Source organism: Aplysia californica, unplaced genomic scaffold (assembly GCF_000002075.1).
Source record: "Aplysia californica isolate F4 #8 unplaced genomic scaffold, AplCal3.0 scaffold00323, whole genome shotgun sequence".
Taxonomy (NCBI): Eukaryota; Metazoa; Mollusca; class Gastropoda; order Aplysiida; family Aplysiidae; genus Aplysia; species Aplysia californica.
In genome coordinates, this window is record NW_004797593.1 from 515780 (window position 1) to 534330 (window position 18551).

An 18551-nucleotide genomic window follows, 5' to 3' on the forward strand; every position below is an offset into this window, starting at 1 on the left:
ACTAGAAGCCTAGAAGTATTCAAAAATGTGAAGAATACAACCCCAGGGGTACAAAATGACCCCAGGAACTACAGATAGGGTAAAGTCAATAAAGTAGAGAGGACATCTGTCCTAAATGTACGCGTCATGATGCGGTGGAATCAGGAGCTCGTCAATTTTTGAGCATTTTGAGTTATTGGTATAATTTTATCATTTTAAAACTTGTCCATATCTTGATTTTGGAGAAATAAAACCAATCTCTCCTGAATAGAATTCCAGATATTTGCGATTGAAGGAGAACAGGGTCACCCAGTGTCAAAGGTAAAATTAGCAAGAAAATGGGGGCTAGATCTAGCATTTGGTGACTTTTCAAGGCTTAATTGTCTCTGAAAACTGCAAATTTACATTTTTTGTGCCTTTCATCAAAGTTTTTTTTAAAGAAAAATGCAGACAGAAACATGTTTTAAAGGACATAAAAAGTGTTGAGCCCAAAAAAACAAAAACAAAAAAATTCGAAAAAACAAAATTGCCCAAAACCCAGAAAAAAGCTGGGTTTTTTATTTCATTATTTTGACAAGCACCTGATTTCACCACAATGCACGACAAATTATTATATCGATAAAATAAAGCGAACGAACGTCTGTCCTAAAAATGTGTCAGGTTACAAGTTACAGTGGTGTTTTCCTGGTAAATATTGGCTTAATTTTGTGCCCATTTTTCAGTACCTTTTTGATAAAATGCAGCCAAGTTTCATAAGAGAGATACCTGGGCTTCATTTCCCCATGAAGCTTCTGTGAATGTGTTGAACAGTTCACAAAGAAGTCTGAATTCAACAAAAGGCATATACCTCTTCCTTTTTCTTGGTTTACTCTCTTCTCTTCTCTTCTTCTTTTGTTTTAGTAGAGGTGTTACGGCGCTCGCAACCGCATAAGGTCATATGAGCACCAGTAGAATAGAGGTGTTTCAAGAGAATGACAAACATACAAAAGGAGGAGAGATAAGGACGATAGATGTTTGATAAGAAAGAAGAAGCAAACCACACCAGAGCACCTGCCAACCGCCCACTTTCATAACCTGTTTAATAAAATGCAGCCAAGTTTCATAAGAGAGATACCTGGGTTTCATTTCCCCATGAAGCCTCTGTGAAGGTGTTGAACCAGCCCCAAAGAAGTCTGAATTCAACAATAGGCATGTACCTCTTCCTTTTTCTTGGTTTACTCTCTTCTCTTCTTCTCCACCAAGACCAGTCACTTAAAAATTGATACAACCATCAGGACACACTGAGAAAGAGAGAGAGAGGGAAGAGAGGAGAGGGACGGGAAGAGAGGGAGAAAGAGAAAGAGAAGACAGAGGGAGAAAGAGTGAGATGGCAAGATCAGCATGCAAAAAAGGACAATAACCGGCAAAAGATAGAACTGAACGTTATCAATGATAGTACATAACAAGATGGGCCACTCAGCCAAAAAAGTGTCCGCAGGAAGTATGCTCTTTGCTTCAGATGGCGCTGCAGTCTGTTTTGAAGCTCTCTTTCGTTTTTCCAGAAGAAGAATAGGAATAGCACCTCCTTGCGTGCGCAGATCGACTGCTGTTCATCAGCAGTTCGGGTACGTTCAGTGCGTAGTTTTAGGGGGTTTTTTTTATTTTAATGACCTCTCGCCTTTCATTCTAAAGTCAAATTAAACGAAGAAAACCATAACCCTTTCCTCCGGAAGAGTTTTTTTGTCAGCGTAACCATTTTTAAAAAGCGTTCTTCCGAAATTTATTCCAAAACATGCTAGTTTCACTTTGATTTTTAAAAACTCAAGTAGGGTAACTCTGTTCGCAAAGAGTGCGCTTTTGTGAAGAGGGCGCCACCAAATTTTGAGGACACTTTTTTAATTGGTTCAAAGAGAGAAGTGGCCCATCTTGTTATGTACTATCATTGACGTTATCCAACAAAGCACAAACGACAAAAATTTGAGAAAAATGTCATGCAAACAGGCTAAAGCTAAACGCTGAGCTGCTGGCGGGAAACCAAACAGTCCAGGCCTGGAAAGAAGAAAGTCTCACAGACTGAGGGTGGAGAGAGGAACAATGATGAGCGTAGTGACATTCCTCTGACGTCATTTTGAAAAGTACAGTACGTAATGTATCTCTGTAATAATATCTCTTAAATGAGCAATAACTGTGATTGCTTCACTATCGTTAATTGTCGTAGTTATGTTTCCTTGTTTGAATTCATTAATTTGGTACTCTTCTTTTTTCTTTTTTTTTTAGTTAGTAAGGTTTTACGGTGCTCGCAACTATATAAGGTCATTTGAGCGCCATTTGTACTCTTCAGGATGAACAATTAAAGTTAAGATTCAGTTATGTCATAAACATCCAACATGGTCGGTTGCTGATTTCTGTGTACGGTTGTAGTGCTGAACTATCCATGTGTATCCAAACTATAATGAGGCATCACACAGTACATATAAATTTTTACGATTTTACAGGAGAGCCAAAAAACTGAACGTTGCTACCAAGAAAACAGCATTTGCTTTAAAGACAATATGAAAGTTATCATCAAAATTGTATTCTTAAAAATATTGACTTGTGATGGTTGCAAATAGTTTTCCTGGTAACAACATTCAAGGTTTTTTTTACTCTTCTGTAAAATTGCAAAAACCGTATATACTGTATTTTTAAAAATGACGGCAGTCCTGAGAAATAATATAAATAAAATAAAAGGTCACAATAAACTGAGCGTGCGCTTTGCTTTGGCCGAGACGCTGTCAGGGACGTCAGGGGAGAGCAACATCTGCAAGGGAGTCTCCGTCAACTCCTTCAGGGAGTCTTCTCTATCCTGAAGGAAGAGAAGAAAGTCAAATTCCAAAGGGGGAGATTAAACTGTGGACCAAATCAGGTTCAGAAAAAAAAAGTAATTCATACGCAGAAAGTATTTTTCATCAAAGTAATGTAGGCCAATCAAAAATCTTTTGTGACTTCTGGTTTGTTTTTTTACCAGTTAGAGCTTTATAGCACTTGCTACACAATAAGGTCACATAAAAGCCGAAGATTAGAGGTGTTACAAGAGAGTAACAAACTCAAAAATGAAAGAGAGACAAGGATGATAAATGTTTGATAGGAAAGAAGGAGCAAACCACACCATAGCACCCGCCAACCATCCACTGTTCTGACTTTGCAAGTCTTACTCTTATGCGGCATAGTTTCTCACCTCAGGTCCAGCACTATGAACTACAACAGAGACAGGAAAAACATCTATATATATAGGGCTTTTTAACCCTATCCATACGTTGTATGGATACGATAGTAAAACACGACGAATAACCTATCCATACGTCGTGTTTTACAATCGTATCCATACGACGTGGGGAACTCTGTGCCACCACTTTCCAAAGAGGAAATTTACTCGTTAATCCAATCCGTACGCTTTGCATAGCAGTCTGTCAAAATGATTTTTTGAGAAATACTGAAAGTTTCAAAGAGATCTTCCCACTAGAGAAGTATTCTAAAATGTGAAGAATACAACCCCGGAGGTACAAAATGACCCAAGGGCGTACGGATAGGGTTAAAAAGCAGTGTCAGTTTGTCAGCGTCACATTTCTTTCCCATTATGTGTCAAAGAATAACCAATGACTACTTCAAGTCCAATACAGCACAAAAACCTCATCAAGTAAAGGGTCAAAAACTGTAGCAATCCGTACTTCACTGTTTAACTCGTTTCTATTTACCTGCGGCATTGAAGGGGTTAATAAAACACATCAGATTCAATCACGACTTACTATTAAATAACAGTTAAATGTGAGGCATCGTGGTGAAATCAGGCACTCGTCAAAATAATGAAATCCGTGAAATCAGCATTTCTCAGCCAGTTTGGACATTGGGGGAGGGGGGATTTTTGTCTCACCACTTTGCATGTCCAATCAAAAATACTTTTCTGAGTACATTTTACGGAAAAACGTTGATTAAAGCCACAGAAAATGTAAATTTGCAGTTTCCTAGGACTTTTAAGCTATGGAAGTCATCAAACTTTGACGGCCATTTTCTCGCTAATTTTACTTCTGAAACCAGGTGACCTCACCTCCTCAAATCAAAAATATCTCGACTTCCATTCAAGATAAATGGATATTTTTTTCATTGAAAGCAAGGCAAATGAACAAGCTTTAAGAAGATACCGATAACTTCATTTGCCCACAAATTGACGAGAGCCTGATTCCACCACGTCATGACACAAATGGCTACTGATAAACAAAAGCTCAGCAAACAAATAAAAGAGGTCACAAGACAAACGAGAAGGACACTAACTTTTGACGTGGTCTCAAGCAGCTCTATGAAAATGTCCAGAGCTTTTTCGACCAGCTCAAATTCACCGCAGGAGAGGACGGGACAAACTTTCATGAGAACTTCTTGATCAAAGAGGTACTGCGACATTTGCGTGGAGATGTGGGTCATTCTTTCTACAATGTGTAAAGCCTGAAAAGATTTCGGGGTAGGTGCGGGAGAGAAAAAAATACTCTCAAGTCAACTCAAATCCTCATAATACAATAAAGTCATTAAGAGCAATAACATGATCAACACTAAAAATTGTCAAGTAGAAATCTACACCTCAGATTTTAACGTAAAACATGTTCAGTAACATATATCAGAACTAACATGATAACATTCTCCCTCCCCCCCCCTCCCATATATTCATATACACATAGTCTTCATACTGAATTTTTATGACATTAATATACGATTTAAATTCCATGTATATCTACAAACGCTCTTACCATTTCTGATCAGTCAAGAAAAATTTCCCACTGGGACAATAAAGTAGCACCTTATCTTATCTTATCTTATCTTATCTCATCTTATCTTATCTTATCTTATCTCATCTTAAAAAATCATTTTTTCTATAAATCTCATTTTTTAAAATCACATCAAAAGCTTTCAAACAAACTGGTGACAATTGAAAGAAAATAAGTTCCACCAAATGTTCCTCCAACATACAAGAAAGCAATGACCATTACTCACAGCAGCACACACTTTTACGTTTGGCGTTGGGCACAGGTTCAGAATGTTCGTCAGAAGGGACGGCTGACACAACACAAGGACACAACAGCTAGGCTCCACTGAAAGAAAACAAAACGACCTCATTAACCCTATCCATACGTCGTGTTTTACTATTGTATCCATACGATGTGGGGAAATCTGTGCCTCCACTTTCCAAAGCAGACATTTACTCGTTAATCCGATCAGTACGACAGCAAAATGATTTTTTGAGAAATACTGAAAGTTTAAAAGAGATCTTCGGACTAGAAGTATTCTAAAATGTAAAGAATACAACCGCGGAGGTACAAAATGACCCCAGGGCGTACGGAGAGGGTTAAATCAATATTTCAGGCATTGCAATATCCACACCAAAACATAAAGAGTTATGAACTGCACTTTACAATGTCCAGGTGCAAAAGCCACACACAGTTTCAGTTTAGTCAGAGTTTTACAGCACTTGCAAAGCTATAAGGTCATAAAAAGTACCAAAGACCTGAGGTGTTACAAGAGAGTGAAAAACACCAAAAACGGAAAAGGAGAGATCAGGATGATAGATGTTTGATAGGAAAGAAGGAGCAAACCACACCAGAGTACTCACCAACCACCTACATATGCACACGTTTAATTCATGTCCAAAACAAAAATAAGTGTCATGAACTGTACATTACAATGACTTGGTGCAAAAGCCACACACAGTTAGAATAATTGATTGTAGAGCTTAGTTTAGTTTTAGTAAGAGTTTTACTGCACTTGCAACACAATAAGGTCATATAAGTGCTGAAGATTAGAGGTGTTACAAGAGAGCAACAAACACAAAAAAGAAGGAGGAGAGACCAGGACGATAGATTTTTAATAGGAAAGAAGGAGGATTGTTGAGCTGAAAACAAGCTACTCAACTGACTGTAAAGAACAAGCATCATAAAGAAAAGTTTTCAGCCTTTACCTCAAGGTTGGAACGAAAGAAAAAGAAGCCTTGCCCTAAAGCAGAAAATACTTTCTGCCTACTATAAACATCGCAGTCCCAATCATCAAGCAATGCTAAAGTACAACAATACAGCCATTAAACAGCCATGCCTCACCAATAAAGTTTGATAATATCCACAAAATTTCTTGGTGCACAAAAGCCGTTGACCGAGAGCTGAGACCACGAGAGACGATGTCGTAAAACACAAGTTGCCTTCCTGCCTCTAGCGCTACTTCCTCGGACTGCCCAATCAAGTTGCCCAAACATCGCAAGAACGGCAGCATCAGCTGAAATATTCACATTCACATCAGTGGAAAGTGTACTAAAGGGACACACACCCTCCCTCAGACAGACTTGAAAAATAAGGACAACATCTACACACCTCTAGTCTGTGGGGCAAAAAGGTGCGTCATTCAAAAAGAAATTTTCTCGCAAATGAAACAAGTACATGAATTTGAACACTACAGTCAGATACTATTTAACACCAATTAAAAAATTGAAGAAATTCCTAAAAAATTTGGGGTAAATTCTATCATAAACAAATTTGACATCATCTGTCAGTAGGAAAGAAAATCCAGAAATCTCAAAACAAACAGTATATCGCGACCTCAGTGTTTTCTTGTCATATCTCCATTTTTAATGACAGTAAAAACAGTTTATAACAAAGAGAAAGTTTAAGAAGAAGTCACATTTTCACTGTTTAAAAAAACGGAGATACGACAAGAAAGCACAGAGGTCACGATATGCACTCACCTTTTCTCTATACCGCGTGTCTACCATTTGATTAATCTGATAACACCTCTCCAGCACCAAAGGGAGAATTGTAGAAAACTGCTCCCTACTATCTGTGAAAGACTCAGTTCTGGAGACATAAAAAAAAAAAAAAGAATTTAATATACTTCTATTTAACATCACAGGCAACGCCATGAACATCCCATTTGATCAAATTCAAACATGCCAGTAAAGAGCGATAAACAAAATGTATAAACCATTCAACAAACCGTTATTTTTTTTTTATTTTAAGAGAGAGACAGAAATATCAAAGAAGGGAAAGAACTAGGGATTCAGTAAGCATTGAAAATGAAAGTATTTGGTCACGTCACTGTTGAACACCAATCGGGGGGAGGGGGGGGGGGGAATTAACTTTTTTTTAGCAACACTTTACTTTTACCAACACAAAGTCTTATGATGTAAAGAAAACCAGTGGTATATTGCTGCACAGTACACACAGAGACAAGCTAAAACAAACTTAACCACCAGCATGCTCGATTACTTTACTTTACTTTTCCCATCCAGCGGCCATATGAGTTCTAGCCCTTCGGCCTGTGCCGTGCCTGCTTGATAAGAATTTCCATAGCTGCCAACTTTTCAAAACAAAAACAAACAAAAAAGACTTTACCCACAGGGCGGGTCGAGACGGTGGAAATTGGCCAAGCAACCCCCCCCCCCCTCCCCTCCAAACTCTTCACACACAATTTTTCAACATTCAATAAATTCATGCTCAATATCTAACCACTGTGTTTTTGTTCCCCTCAATGTACCTTCTCTGCTGGTATTCGTATACTCTCACCACTAAGACAAGAGCTCTCTTTTCAAAAGGACCCATTTGTGTTTAGTTGAGCTTTACTCATATAAAATAATAATAATAATGATAGTAATATCATCATCATCATCAATGCCTTTCACCCCTGGCAGGGTATAGGCTACATACAAGCTCCTTCCATTTATCTCTGTCCTGGGCCATCATTCCGAGCTCGTTCCAAGTGAGCTTCATCTCTCTCATGTCCCTTTCCACACATCTCCTCCATGTAATGATAATACTAACAATAATAATAATATCAATAGTAACAATAATAGTAATAGCATGTGTAGGGCATAGATCCATGCTCTACAACATGCTCCTTGCGCTTTACAAATGTTATTTTATATATGAAAAATTATAAACAAATATTTGTCACAGAGACAGGAATCCAATCCTAAAAGACTTTAGTTTAGTTTTAATAGAGGTTTTTCGGCGCTCCCAACAGCATAACGTCATATGAGCGCCAGAAGATTAGAGGTGTTACAAAACAGTAACAAATATATAGAAGAAGAAGGGGAGATAAGGACGATAGATGTTTGATAGGAAAGAAAAAGCAAACCACACCAGAGCACCCGCCAACCACCCACATCCTAACAGACTTAGTCTCACCTAAAGTATATGCTGTTGATCAACCAGCCCAGCTGAGAGCAAGACTGAGACGTAACGGGAAGGTTCTCCATCATCATGACTATGTGCTTGTAGATACAATGTTCTTGCAGACACCTAGAGGGAAACATCCATACATATGTGAGGCATTATGGTGAAATCAGGCGCTCCTCAAAATAATGAAATTGAAAAAAACAGGCATTTTCCCTCCAGTTTGGCAATTTTTGTCAATTTTTTTGTTTTTTCTTTTATGTCCATATAAAAATACATTTCCATGTGAATTTTACTACAAAATGTTGATTAATGGCACAAAATATGTACATTTTCAGTTTTCAAGGACTCCAACCTATAGAAGCAACCAAACTTTGGCGACCATTTTCTCGCAAATTTTACCTAAAAAAAACAGGTTACCCTCACATCCTTCAATTGCAAACATCTCAACTTCTATTCTAGATAAGTGGGTATTTTTTTTCATCAAAAGAAAGACAAATAAACAAGCTTTAAGATTAAACCAATAACTCCATATGCCTAAAAATTGACAAGCGCCTGATTCCACCACGTCGTGACACATATATATAGGCGGATTCCATGTTAAAAATCATATAAATACAGGGTACATTAAGTAAAGATAGAATCTAACTGGGGAAAAAAAAAATTCACAGACAGGAGAAAAAGCCAAAACAGCAACTAGACATGGATGGCTGGTGCCTTTTTTAGTTTTAGTTTCGGTAAGTGTTTTACGGCACTTGCAACACAATAAGGTCATATAAGTGCCGAAGATTAGAGGAGTTACAAGAGAGTAACAAACACCAAAAAAAAAGGAGGGGAGATAAAGACGATAGACGTTTGATAGGAAAGAAGAAGCAAACCACACCGAAGCACCAACCAACCACCCACTGGCTGGTGTCTCTATAAATAAAACATTATTGATGGTCTGGTTTGGTAAAGGAAACGCCCAGACAAGTAGGACTGCTATTTTGGTGCAGTGTATGTGAAAAGCTGTAGCGACTCAGTTACACGACACCTGCATGCAAAGTAGAGTCCTGTTAACCCTATCCGTACGACCTGGAGTCATTTTGTACCCCTGAGGTTGTATTCTTCACATTTTAGAATACTTCTAGTACGAAGATCTCTTTGAAACTTTCGGTATTTCTAAAAAAAATCATTTTAACAGACTGCTATGAAAAGCGTACTGATCGGATTAACAAGTAAATTTCCTCTTTGGAAAGTGGTGGGACAGAGTTCCCCACGTCGTAAGGATACGATAGTAAAACACGACGTACGGATAGGGTTAAACTAATGGGGGGTTTTTATTGTTAATGTGCACATGTGTGTATATAAGTCTCTTGTAAATAAAACAACATCAGCTCTCAAATTCCAGATTGCCAAATCCAGGAGTCCCTGGAAATTTGGGACAGTTGACAAGCTCGGAAAACATTTGCAGAGGGAAATTAAAAGCTCGCGTTCCCATGTCTTTATCATTTCTTTATCTATCCCTTAGTCTAGACGACCCTTGGGGCACCAAAGATGATCGGGCAACCACTTCTCTCCATCCTTCTCTATTTTTAGTCTTTTTGAAGGGCTTCATAAAACTTTAAGCCTGTCCATTCTATTACGTTGTCTTCCCATCCCTCTTTTTGTCTGCCTTTCCTTCTGCTTCCTTGTACGGTGGTGCACTATAGGATCATCTTTGCAAGTCCTGTTGATCTTGTTATGGGCCCATACCATCTCAGTTTGCGTTCTAATGTCTCCATGTAATATGCAGATAAAAAGCGCATCTATTCGCAAGCAGTAGGACTCCCACAAGAAAAGCCCTAGCTTCAAGATTTGATGCATGGAAGAGAGGTGTCAATTAACAAAGGAATAAAAAAAAATTTTAAACTTGAGAGCCTTCTTAAATTACCATTTTAGAACAAAAAAGAATAAATGCTAGTATCAATTTTGCTCAGAAACTATGAATATACTGGTTAAGTATCTACCTGAACTTAAATACTCTATTGTTAACAATTGTTCATTTATATCATAAGTGTGTTTTTTTATTTTTTACAGCGCAACTGCATAAGGTCATATGAGCGCCAATCATACGTGTATGACTGTGGGTTTGTTTGTGAGTGTAAACATATATCATGTGTGATTATGTATATGTTTGTATGTGTATATGTGTACAGGAGAGAGGGTGTGTGAGAGAGCATGTGTTTGAGTATGAATGTATGTGTGTGTGAGAGCGTCTGTGCGTGTGGATGTGTGTGTTTGTGAGTGGAGTGTGTGTGTGTGTGTGTGTGTGTGTGTGTGTGTGTGTGTGTGTGTGTGTGTGTGTGCGTGCATGTGTGCATAATTAAATGTGTGTGTGTGAGTGTATCTGTGTGTAAGTGCAAGTGTGTGAATAATGCGGTAAAACACTAAACCAATGTGCCAGTGTGTGGATAATAAAGACTTATCCTTTCATATCTTAATTACAGAAGACAGAAATTATGAGCAAAAGAAAAGTATTTACCTGACACAGTCATATGATCCGCGCGCTATATTGGCGAGCGCAAACAACACGCTGTGCGTTCTTGCTTCATACATCACACGATGTGACTGCAATAGATATATGGAAAGCAAGCAGCACCATCAGCAATAGGTGGTCTTGTCAAGAAACAGTAAGACTGACTACTAACAAAAAAAGTAGCATTACAAAGCCTCCACACACAAGAAAATTCTATGTATTCCTATACAGTATACATGTATCTATTATATATTTGGCAACTTTGAGACATATGTGTCAAATTTCCCATAAAACTACAACAGCTACAGAGTTGAAAGTTGGTATGTACGTGCAAAAAGATAGATAGGTCCCCATGACGGAGCCTGAGTTTTTATTTATTCATTTCCTGAATTTAGAAAAACATATTTGACAAAAAGTTCCCGTCCTTCTTTGGCCTTTGTGATTATTCCACTGAGAAACTAAACAAATCTGCATAGCTGTCCTTCACAACGGAAGTGCCAGAAGTGATATTTCGAGAGGCGCATTTTGTTTTGAGAGTATAGATCTAGACCTTCTAATTTTTTGCATCTCTCAAGATTTACTGCCCCATTACCCAGGAGAGTGTAAATATAGTAGGCCAATGACTTTCAGTTGATGTTACTGCACCGATTATTCCTTTTATCAAGGAGGCCGAGCTAGTTGCACATATAAGCATTATGAGCAAAGTGATTTTTGTTCAGAACCCCTCAGATGACAGGCTACTGTGATTTCACTCAGTACAACTCCCTCAGCCAACCAGTTTAGTCAACTTCCCCATTTAATGTTAAGTTCCCCTGGAATAAACATCAGAACCGGCTAGGCACATATTATCTTCCAAATGTCAAAAAAGAATATTTTGATAGCACACATATCAATTCTCGTCTCAGTGACAGAAACACGCAATGTTTGACCCATGAGACGAGATAGATATGTGAACAACCTGTGCAATTTCATAAAAGAAAACTTTATTTTATAACAGACCACGAATTTAAAATGTTGATATGTAGGTAATTTAGTCAGAACGCAACATTTTATGTTACTGTAGTACGTTGTACTGTATAGTAAAGCGCTCAGAGCCTGTGTACTTTAATCGGGGTTGAGCGCTATATAAAAGTCATTTGTTATCATTAAATAAAATCTGACAATGTATCAATTACCATCCAATGTGTCAACAATGAACGTGTCGATAACAAACAAATCAAAACTGACTACCTAGGGTAACATACCTTTGAAACTAATTCTGTCAGTGCGGGCACGCAGCCTTGCTGAACAAGAAGGTCCTTGTGGGACGCCGAGTCTCCTGCTATGTTCCCGAGGGCCCAAGCACACAATTCCTGATGGAGAGAAACGGACCGATGACTAGCACACATCTGTTTTAGTTTAAGTAAGAGTTTTACGACACTTACAAAACAATATGTTCAAATAAGAGCCGAAGATTAGAGGTATAACAAGCGAGAAACATACACAAGAAAAAAGGAGGAGAGATGAGGACAATAGATGTTTGATGGGAAAGAAGGAGCAAACCACACCAGAGCACACACCAACCACCCACCTAGAACACAAACACTATCCACACTTTGATGAGATTCGTGGATTGTGAGTAACACTGTCAATATTGTAATGGGAACAGACATTGGTGAACAACATTGTCATTAGAGCGATACGTCAACAAACATTTTAGAAGCCCAAGAACTTGTAAAGTACAAAAGAGGCTCATCTAATATTCTATTTCATAACGTTTAATTCAAAGGGGAGAAAGCCCACATGTGAATATGAATGTCATTGTGGAAGGTGTGAGTGTGAGGGCGTGTGTGTATGTGTGTGTGTGTGTGTCTGCGTGTGTATGCATGTGTGCATGTGTATGTGTGTGAGTGTGTGTGTATGTATGTGTGCGTGTGTCTGTATGTGTCTGTCTCTGTGAATGTATATGTGCGTGTGTGTGTGTGTGTGTGTGTGTGTGTGTGAATGTATGTGTGTGTTTGAGTCTGTGCATGAGTGTGTGACTGTGTATGGAGTTGGTGCTTGATGATTCTTAAATATGAGAATGTGCACAACGACATTTCAAACATTAGGTTCAATTCTAAAATTTAGCTTTTAATAATGTATTAGGATAATGATATCATAATGATGATGATGATAATGATGGCGATGATGAAGAAACCACAATGGCGAAATGTGGCACCCCTCCTTCACTATCCTTTGGGGATTTTTTTTAGCTGACTCACATTTAAGTTTGTGAAAACATTCGGGGCTTTTCTTTCTATTCATCTTTCATAAGATAAGATAAGATAATACTTTATTATCCCAGAGGGAAATTATTCTTGGCTGCACAGGACTGTAAAAACACATGCAGGTAAATATAAAAGAATTAAATTACATATTACCCTCATTAAAATTCAATGTGAAAAGAGAAGTAAAGCTGACAAAATGTACGTATCACATCAGATGCATCATTCAACCTAATGCAGGAATTTGAATACCAGACCTCAGGAGTTATATACTCATAGATACATACTCTAAAGAGTAATAGTAATACACATGATTATGCTTATTCTGACAATAGACTTATGCTAGATGGTAAAAAACTCCTTTTATACCTTTCTTTCTTTGTTTTTGGAGGCACATATCTGCCCCTGCGTGATCTTACAATTTGCGTGGAAAAGGGGTGTGATGGGTCATTCATAAAGCTTTTTATCTTTTTTATACTTGTGGTGTTATACATTTCATCAATTCAAGTAAAATCATATCCAGAGACCTTGCTGGCTTTCTTAATGGTACTGTCAAATTGTTCTTTATCTTTCGCCTTACAATTCCCACCCCAGCAGCAAATACAAAATAATAGCACGCTTTCAATCATAGAATGGTACAAAAGAGACTTAATCTTATTATCAACATGGAAACTTCTTAATTTCTTTAAAAGGAACATTCTTTGATTTACTTTTTTATGCACAAGAGAAAAGACAACTACAAAAACAATGGTGTGTTCTACCTGCATCGCTACGTCTGATCCTTGCAAGAACTGAAAGAGGATTGGCGACAACAACTTGACACGTTTCAGTGACAGTGACATGCCAGCCGTGAGATTGATGGCACACCAGGCCGCAGCGTGGAGGATCTCCGAGTCAGGGGCGAAGAAACAGCCGATCAACGCAGGTAGCCCGTCCAGTCTGAAAGCACAAATAATGTAGAGATAAACGAGGATGTGTCAGGCAATTATTTTAGTTTAGTAAGATTTTTACGGCACTTGCAACACAATAGGGTCATATTGGACAGAATCAACCAATCAACGTAGTTAGCTCGTCCAGTCTGATAGCACAATGAAAGTAGATAAATGAGGATGTTTCAGGCAATTGTTTTCATTTCAATAAGAGTTTTTACAGCACTTGCAACACAATAAGGTCATACAAGTGCTGAAGATTAAAGATGATACAAGAGAGTAACAAACACAAAAAAGAAGGACGGGATATCAGAACAATAGACGTTCGATAAGAAAGAAGGAGCAAACCACACTAGAACACTCGCCAACCACCCACTTCAGGCAATTCGTAGACAAATGAACGGACAAACAGAAAGACATACAGGATGTCTTCAAAACATACATACTTCAATAAGAGTTTTTACAGCACTAGCAACACAATAAGGTCACATAAGTGCCGAAGATTGGAGGTGTTACAAGAGAGTAACAAACAGAAAAAAGAAGGAGAGATCAGGACGATAGATGTTCGATAGGAAAGAAGGAGCAAACCACACCAGAGCACCCGCCAACCACCCACACATACATGAAGGACAGAGATAATATAATAAACAGTAGTATAGTAGGACAAACAGATATAAATAACAGATAGGATAGACTTACAACTAGATATTAAATGTTGAGACAGATAAGACAGATAGACAGGTAGAGAAGACAGATCAGATACAACCTTTTTGTTTTAGTAAGTCTTTTATGACATTTGCAACACAATCAAGTCATATATATAAGTGCTGAAGAATAGATGTGTTACAAGAGAGTAATAAACACAATAAAGGAGGAGAGATAATGTTGTTATCGATCAAGAGGAGGAGAGATAAAGACAATAGATATTTGACAGAAAAGAAGGAGCAGACCAGACTGCACCAGAGCACCCACTAGAAAAAAACATTTTCATTTCAAAATTGCAAAAACATCTGATAGTGTGGACACAAAAGGGAAGCTGAACGAACTAATAACAGTCCCCGTGGTTTTATGCACCCCGCACAATTTAGCAAAATTTGATCATTTTTTTCATAATGTCTGATTATTTTCCTTTGTTAAAATTAACAGAATCGCACAATTTCACATTTTTGGGCTCAGTTCGCATAATTTCAAAATTTTTCTTACATAAAACGATGGGGACAGAAATAAACACATGTGTACGAGTCTAAAAAAGCGAGAGGGAAATGTTTACTTTATGAACGTCTTGGCATTGCTCTCGTCCCTGGCTAGCGCTCTGTGGAGTGTGGTCAGGGCATCCACCTTCCTGCCAGACTTGAGTAACTTTGTGGCACTTTCGGTCTGAAAAAGATGGTAGGTACGTCTATTACTTCTCATCATTCCGACAAATCCATGGCCTACCTCATGACCATGTGCAGGAAGTCTACGACACATGCACACAGACAAGGTCCCATTCGATAAGCTGCTCACAAAAATGCACATTTATAGAGAAGTCAATCACACACTGGCCTTAATAAACATGAATAAGTTATACACACAGTCATGAACATGTGAGCCAATTCACATCTCTTTATTTCAAAGTTGAAACATTTTTTTGTATTTCATACCTTTTTTAGTCAAAATTCTATCAAAGTGGATCTACAACCCCCTCATGTCTCGTGTTCTGTCATAGTCTGCCCTGATTACACAAAGTCAGAGGACGAGATTTTGTCGGACTTGTGTGTCTCCATGTTCCACATGACAATTTACAGCCTATTTTGAGCCAAGGTTGATTAACTTTTTGAGATGGGTTGAAACTTCCGTGGGAGTATATGATATATTCATCTTGTTCTAACAGCTCTGACAGAAAAAACTTTTATATCTTCTTTCCTCAATGCCCTCTTGCTGTTTGCATGAGTAGTATTAGTTAGCACTAATTTGAACAAAATTGCGTGTCCATATAATTATTGTGGGATTCACACTACTAGTGACTGATGCCTCTTAAAAAATGTGCATCTGTTACATAAGTCACATTGTCAATTACTATTTTATCATAACTGTAATGAATTATAAACTGTTTGCTGACACTTACATGTTCACAAGAACCTCCCCAACCCTTATCTCTCTCTTAAAGACTCACAGACACTTCGAAGCTTCATACACAAAAACTTCAAAATGCACACATTTTACATTTTCAGTCAAGGAAGAAACATGGGGAAACGTAAAACCCATTCACCTGAACATTTTAAATTTTCAAATTATGATTTTTCAAAGACAACAAATAACAACAACAAATGTAGAAATAAAAACATCAACAGCACTGAGCACCATACCATTTCATATTCTTCCTGTGCAGACAACAACGTCCCAGCGTCTTCCAAAGTTTCCACTTTCAGTCGTTTTGATAGGATGAGTCTTTCCCTGTGACATTTTTGCCCAGCTGCAAAACGAAAACCATCAACTGAGACAGATTGCAACTTAGCATGGACTTAAAATTATTGTACTTGAACAAAAAGTGTGAGGCATTGTGACTGAAATCAGTCATTTATCAAAATAATGAAATCAAAGATTATATTGCCATTTTTTCACAAATATATGGCAATTTTAATCTAATTTTTGTTTTTTGCCTCAACACCTTTTGAGTCCATTTAAAAATACCTGATAAAAATTTTTTGTAAATTTTAATAAAAAACATTGGTTAGAAGTAGAAGAGAAATACATTTTAAGTTTCAAAGGCGTCTTTTATACTTTTTTATAGGTAATGTAACTTACCGAATTTGGCAGCCATTTTCTCACTTATTTTAACTCTAAAACCCGGTGACCCCTACCTCCTTCAATTACAAAAATATAGACAGCTTGATTTATTATTCCAGTTCAAGATAAATCATAGGCCCTATGGATATTTCCACTTTGAAAGTTAGGAAAGTTTAAGGTGACAATTCCACATGACCCACAATTGACACACGATGCTTGATTCCACAGGGTCATTACACAAAGTAGTTAGCGATAGTATTTAGAAAGCCATAGCTAGGCTGCAGTGCAGTAGTAGTAATGTTGTGTTCGTCAAGAAAAATAATAGTTAATTTCACATTCGTAATTGTGCTAATAACTTCAAGTGTAGGGTGTGGATGTGAATTGTCTAACGGCTCATTCACACCAAACATCCGCGTTTGTGTGATATCGTGTGTGGGACGCATGAAAGAATTTATTACTTATCTGGGCCCTTTCTATGTTCCCCCAACTGTTCTTGTTCATGCAATACGGAATAGTTGTCATTCGTGCTTATGGTGAGTTTTATTGCAGCTATAAAATTTCACCCGTCTGCTCTCATGTTGTGACCGACCACTCCCTCACCGAGTCCAATACACGAGGACCATGAGGTAAAGTGCAATCATATAAAAATATGCTACTCTTTGAACTGTGTTCTCAGTCCTAACTTCCATGTTGATATAAAACATGCACGATAACGTACGAATAGACGGATGATAGAGGTGTGAATGGGCACATGTTCAAGATTTAATTTAGACGAAAGCACGATACCACACTAGGGATGGGCAGGTACCGGTACCCAGTACCAGCCGGTTCTACCAAAGGAGGTGTCAGTATCGGCACTGAGAAGGAGGCGACACCAACGGTAGAACCGGCTCTGGGAAGGAGCCGACACCTAGATGCTCAGAGAGTAAGAACGTAAAGCGGCCCAACGGTTTTTTAACGGGCCACGGGAAGTGTGCTGTGTGTAGGCCTAGACCTAGATCTAGCAGCTGTGATGTCAGATGCACACAAGAATGCAGCGGGAGACCTTGATAAAGTATGACTTCAGATTCAAAATTGACAATCAAAAATGAAGTTTGCTTTTAAATTTAAATAGATCTGTGGCATCAAATCAGGTTCCATGCGAGCCACTTTGCTTAAATTTTGATACGCTGATCATTCCGAAAGTGAAATCAATTTTTAGCAGCGCTATTTTTTTAAAATTCTGCATGCAAATTCTTATCCTGCACAGCTGCAAACTTCAAACATATTTTAATTCACAGTTCGCCTCTCCAATTTTGATGTGTGTGTGGGGGGGGGGGGGGGGGGCGGGCGGTGCTGATCGTGTCGTTAGACGCGAGACACGAAGTCTGTGACGTCACCTCCTGGAGTCACTCCTTTCGCCGGTACCGCCCAGCACTAGATCCTACATGAATACGGATGTTTGGTTGGTATTTGGTGGGTACGAGCCGTAAGAAGTACATGGCACTGTGACTGTTTTTCTGCCTCACCATCCTTGTGTTAAACTCTTTTGCTGCGACAAACATTCTGAAAATAGTTCAAAAGCCCGGGCTGGGGCTTGGACTTTGGTCTGCCTAGACAAGGATTGAGTACTGAACTATACTACTCTCATGAATGAATGGTGAGAGTCAAAAAAGAGTAAAAGTAAAAGCAATTTTGAGTGAAAACCTGTGACCATAATAATGTAGGCTACCACTAGTACCACGACCAGTGACACAAACTCCTTTGGGGAGGTCTTACATTGAACATTCGCCTTCACGGCTTTCCGTATGAACGACGGACTCGAGGTAGGATGTTTGTAGCTCAGATTTTCATGTGAGAGAGGGCTGGGCGCTGCCATGTTGTTCAGTGTAGTGTTCAGTGTTCAGTGTTCAGAATGACTTAATACTGCAATTCATATTCGTACTCCGCTTCATACGGCAAACTGCATAGGCCAAAAATAAAAATATTCCTA

The 18551-nt window shown here is 38.4% G+C and overlaps 1 protein-coding gene across 2 annotated transcripts; it reads right to left on the reverse strand.

Annotated features, from left to right (window-relative positions):
- Positions 1 to 2194: 2194 nt before the first annotated feature.
- LOC101845478 (importin subunit alpha-9) lies at positions 2195 to 18514 on the reverse strand. Of its 2 annotated transcripts, none has more exons than XM_013084864.2 (12): positions 18338 to 18514; positions 16159 to 16286; positions 15081 to 15187; positions 13643 to 13820; positions 11880 to 11987; positions 10642 to 10727; positions 8151 to 8264; positions 6713 to 6821; positions 6075 to 6246; positions 4978 to 5075; positions 4267 to 4434; positions 2195 to 2803 (listed from the first exon to the last, which is right to left on the reverse strand). In XM_013084864.2, the coding sequence occupies exons 1-12, from the start codon at positions 18435 to 18437 to the stop codon at positions 2690 to 2692; spliced, it is 1482 nt and encodes a 493-aa protein (XP_012940318.1). In that variant the 5' UTR covers positions 18438 to 18514; the 3' UTR covers positions 2195 to 2689. The 2 variants fall into 2 exon arrangements, with proteins under 2 accessions (XP_012940318.1, XP_005102448.1); XM_005102391.3 differs by having other exon boundaries at positions 16159 to 16265; positions 18338 to 18476.
- Between the last annotated feature and the right edge of the window lie 37 nt (positions 18515 to 18551).

Bases quoted from the DNA above. Each gene is read 5' to 3' on its own strand.
- LOC101845478 (XM_013084864.2), bottom strand. From the start codon at position 18,437: ATGGCAGCGCCCAGCCCTCTCTCACATGAAAATCTGAGCTACAAACAT. The intron at 15,188-16,158 runs GTATGGTGCTCA...CATCTTTTTCAG, and splicing joins CACAGGAAGAATATGAAATG to ACCGAAAGTGCCACAAAGTT. The intron at 5,076-6,074 runs GTGAGGCATGGC...GTTTTCTTTCAG, and splicing joins GATATTATCAAACTTTATTG to TGGAGCCTAGCTGTTGTGTC.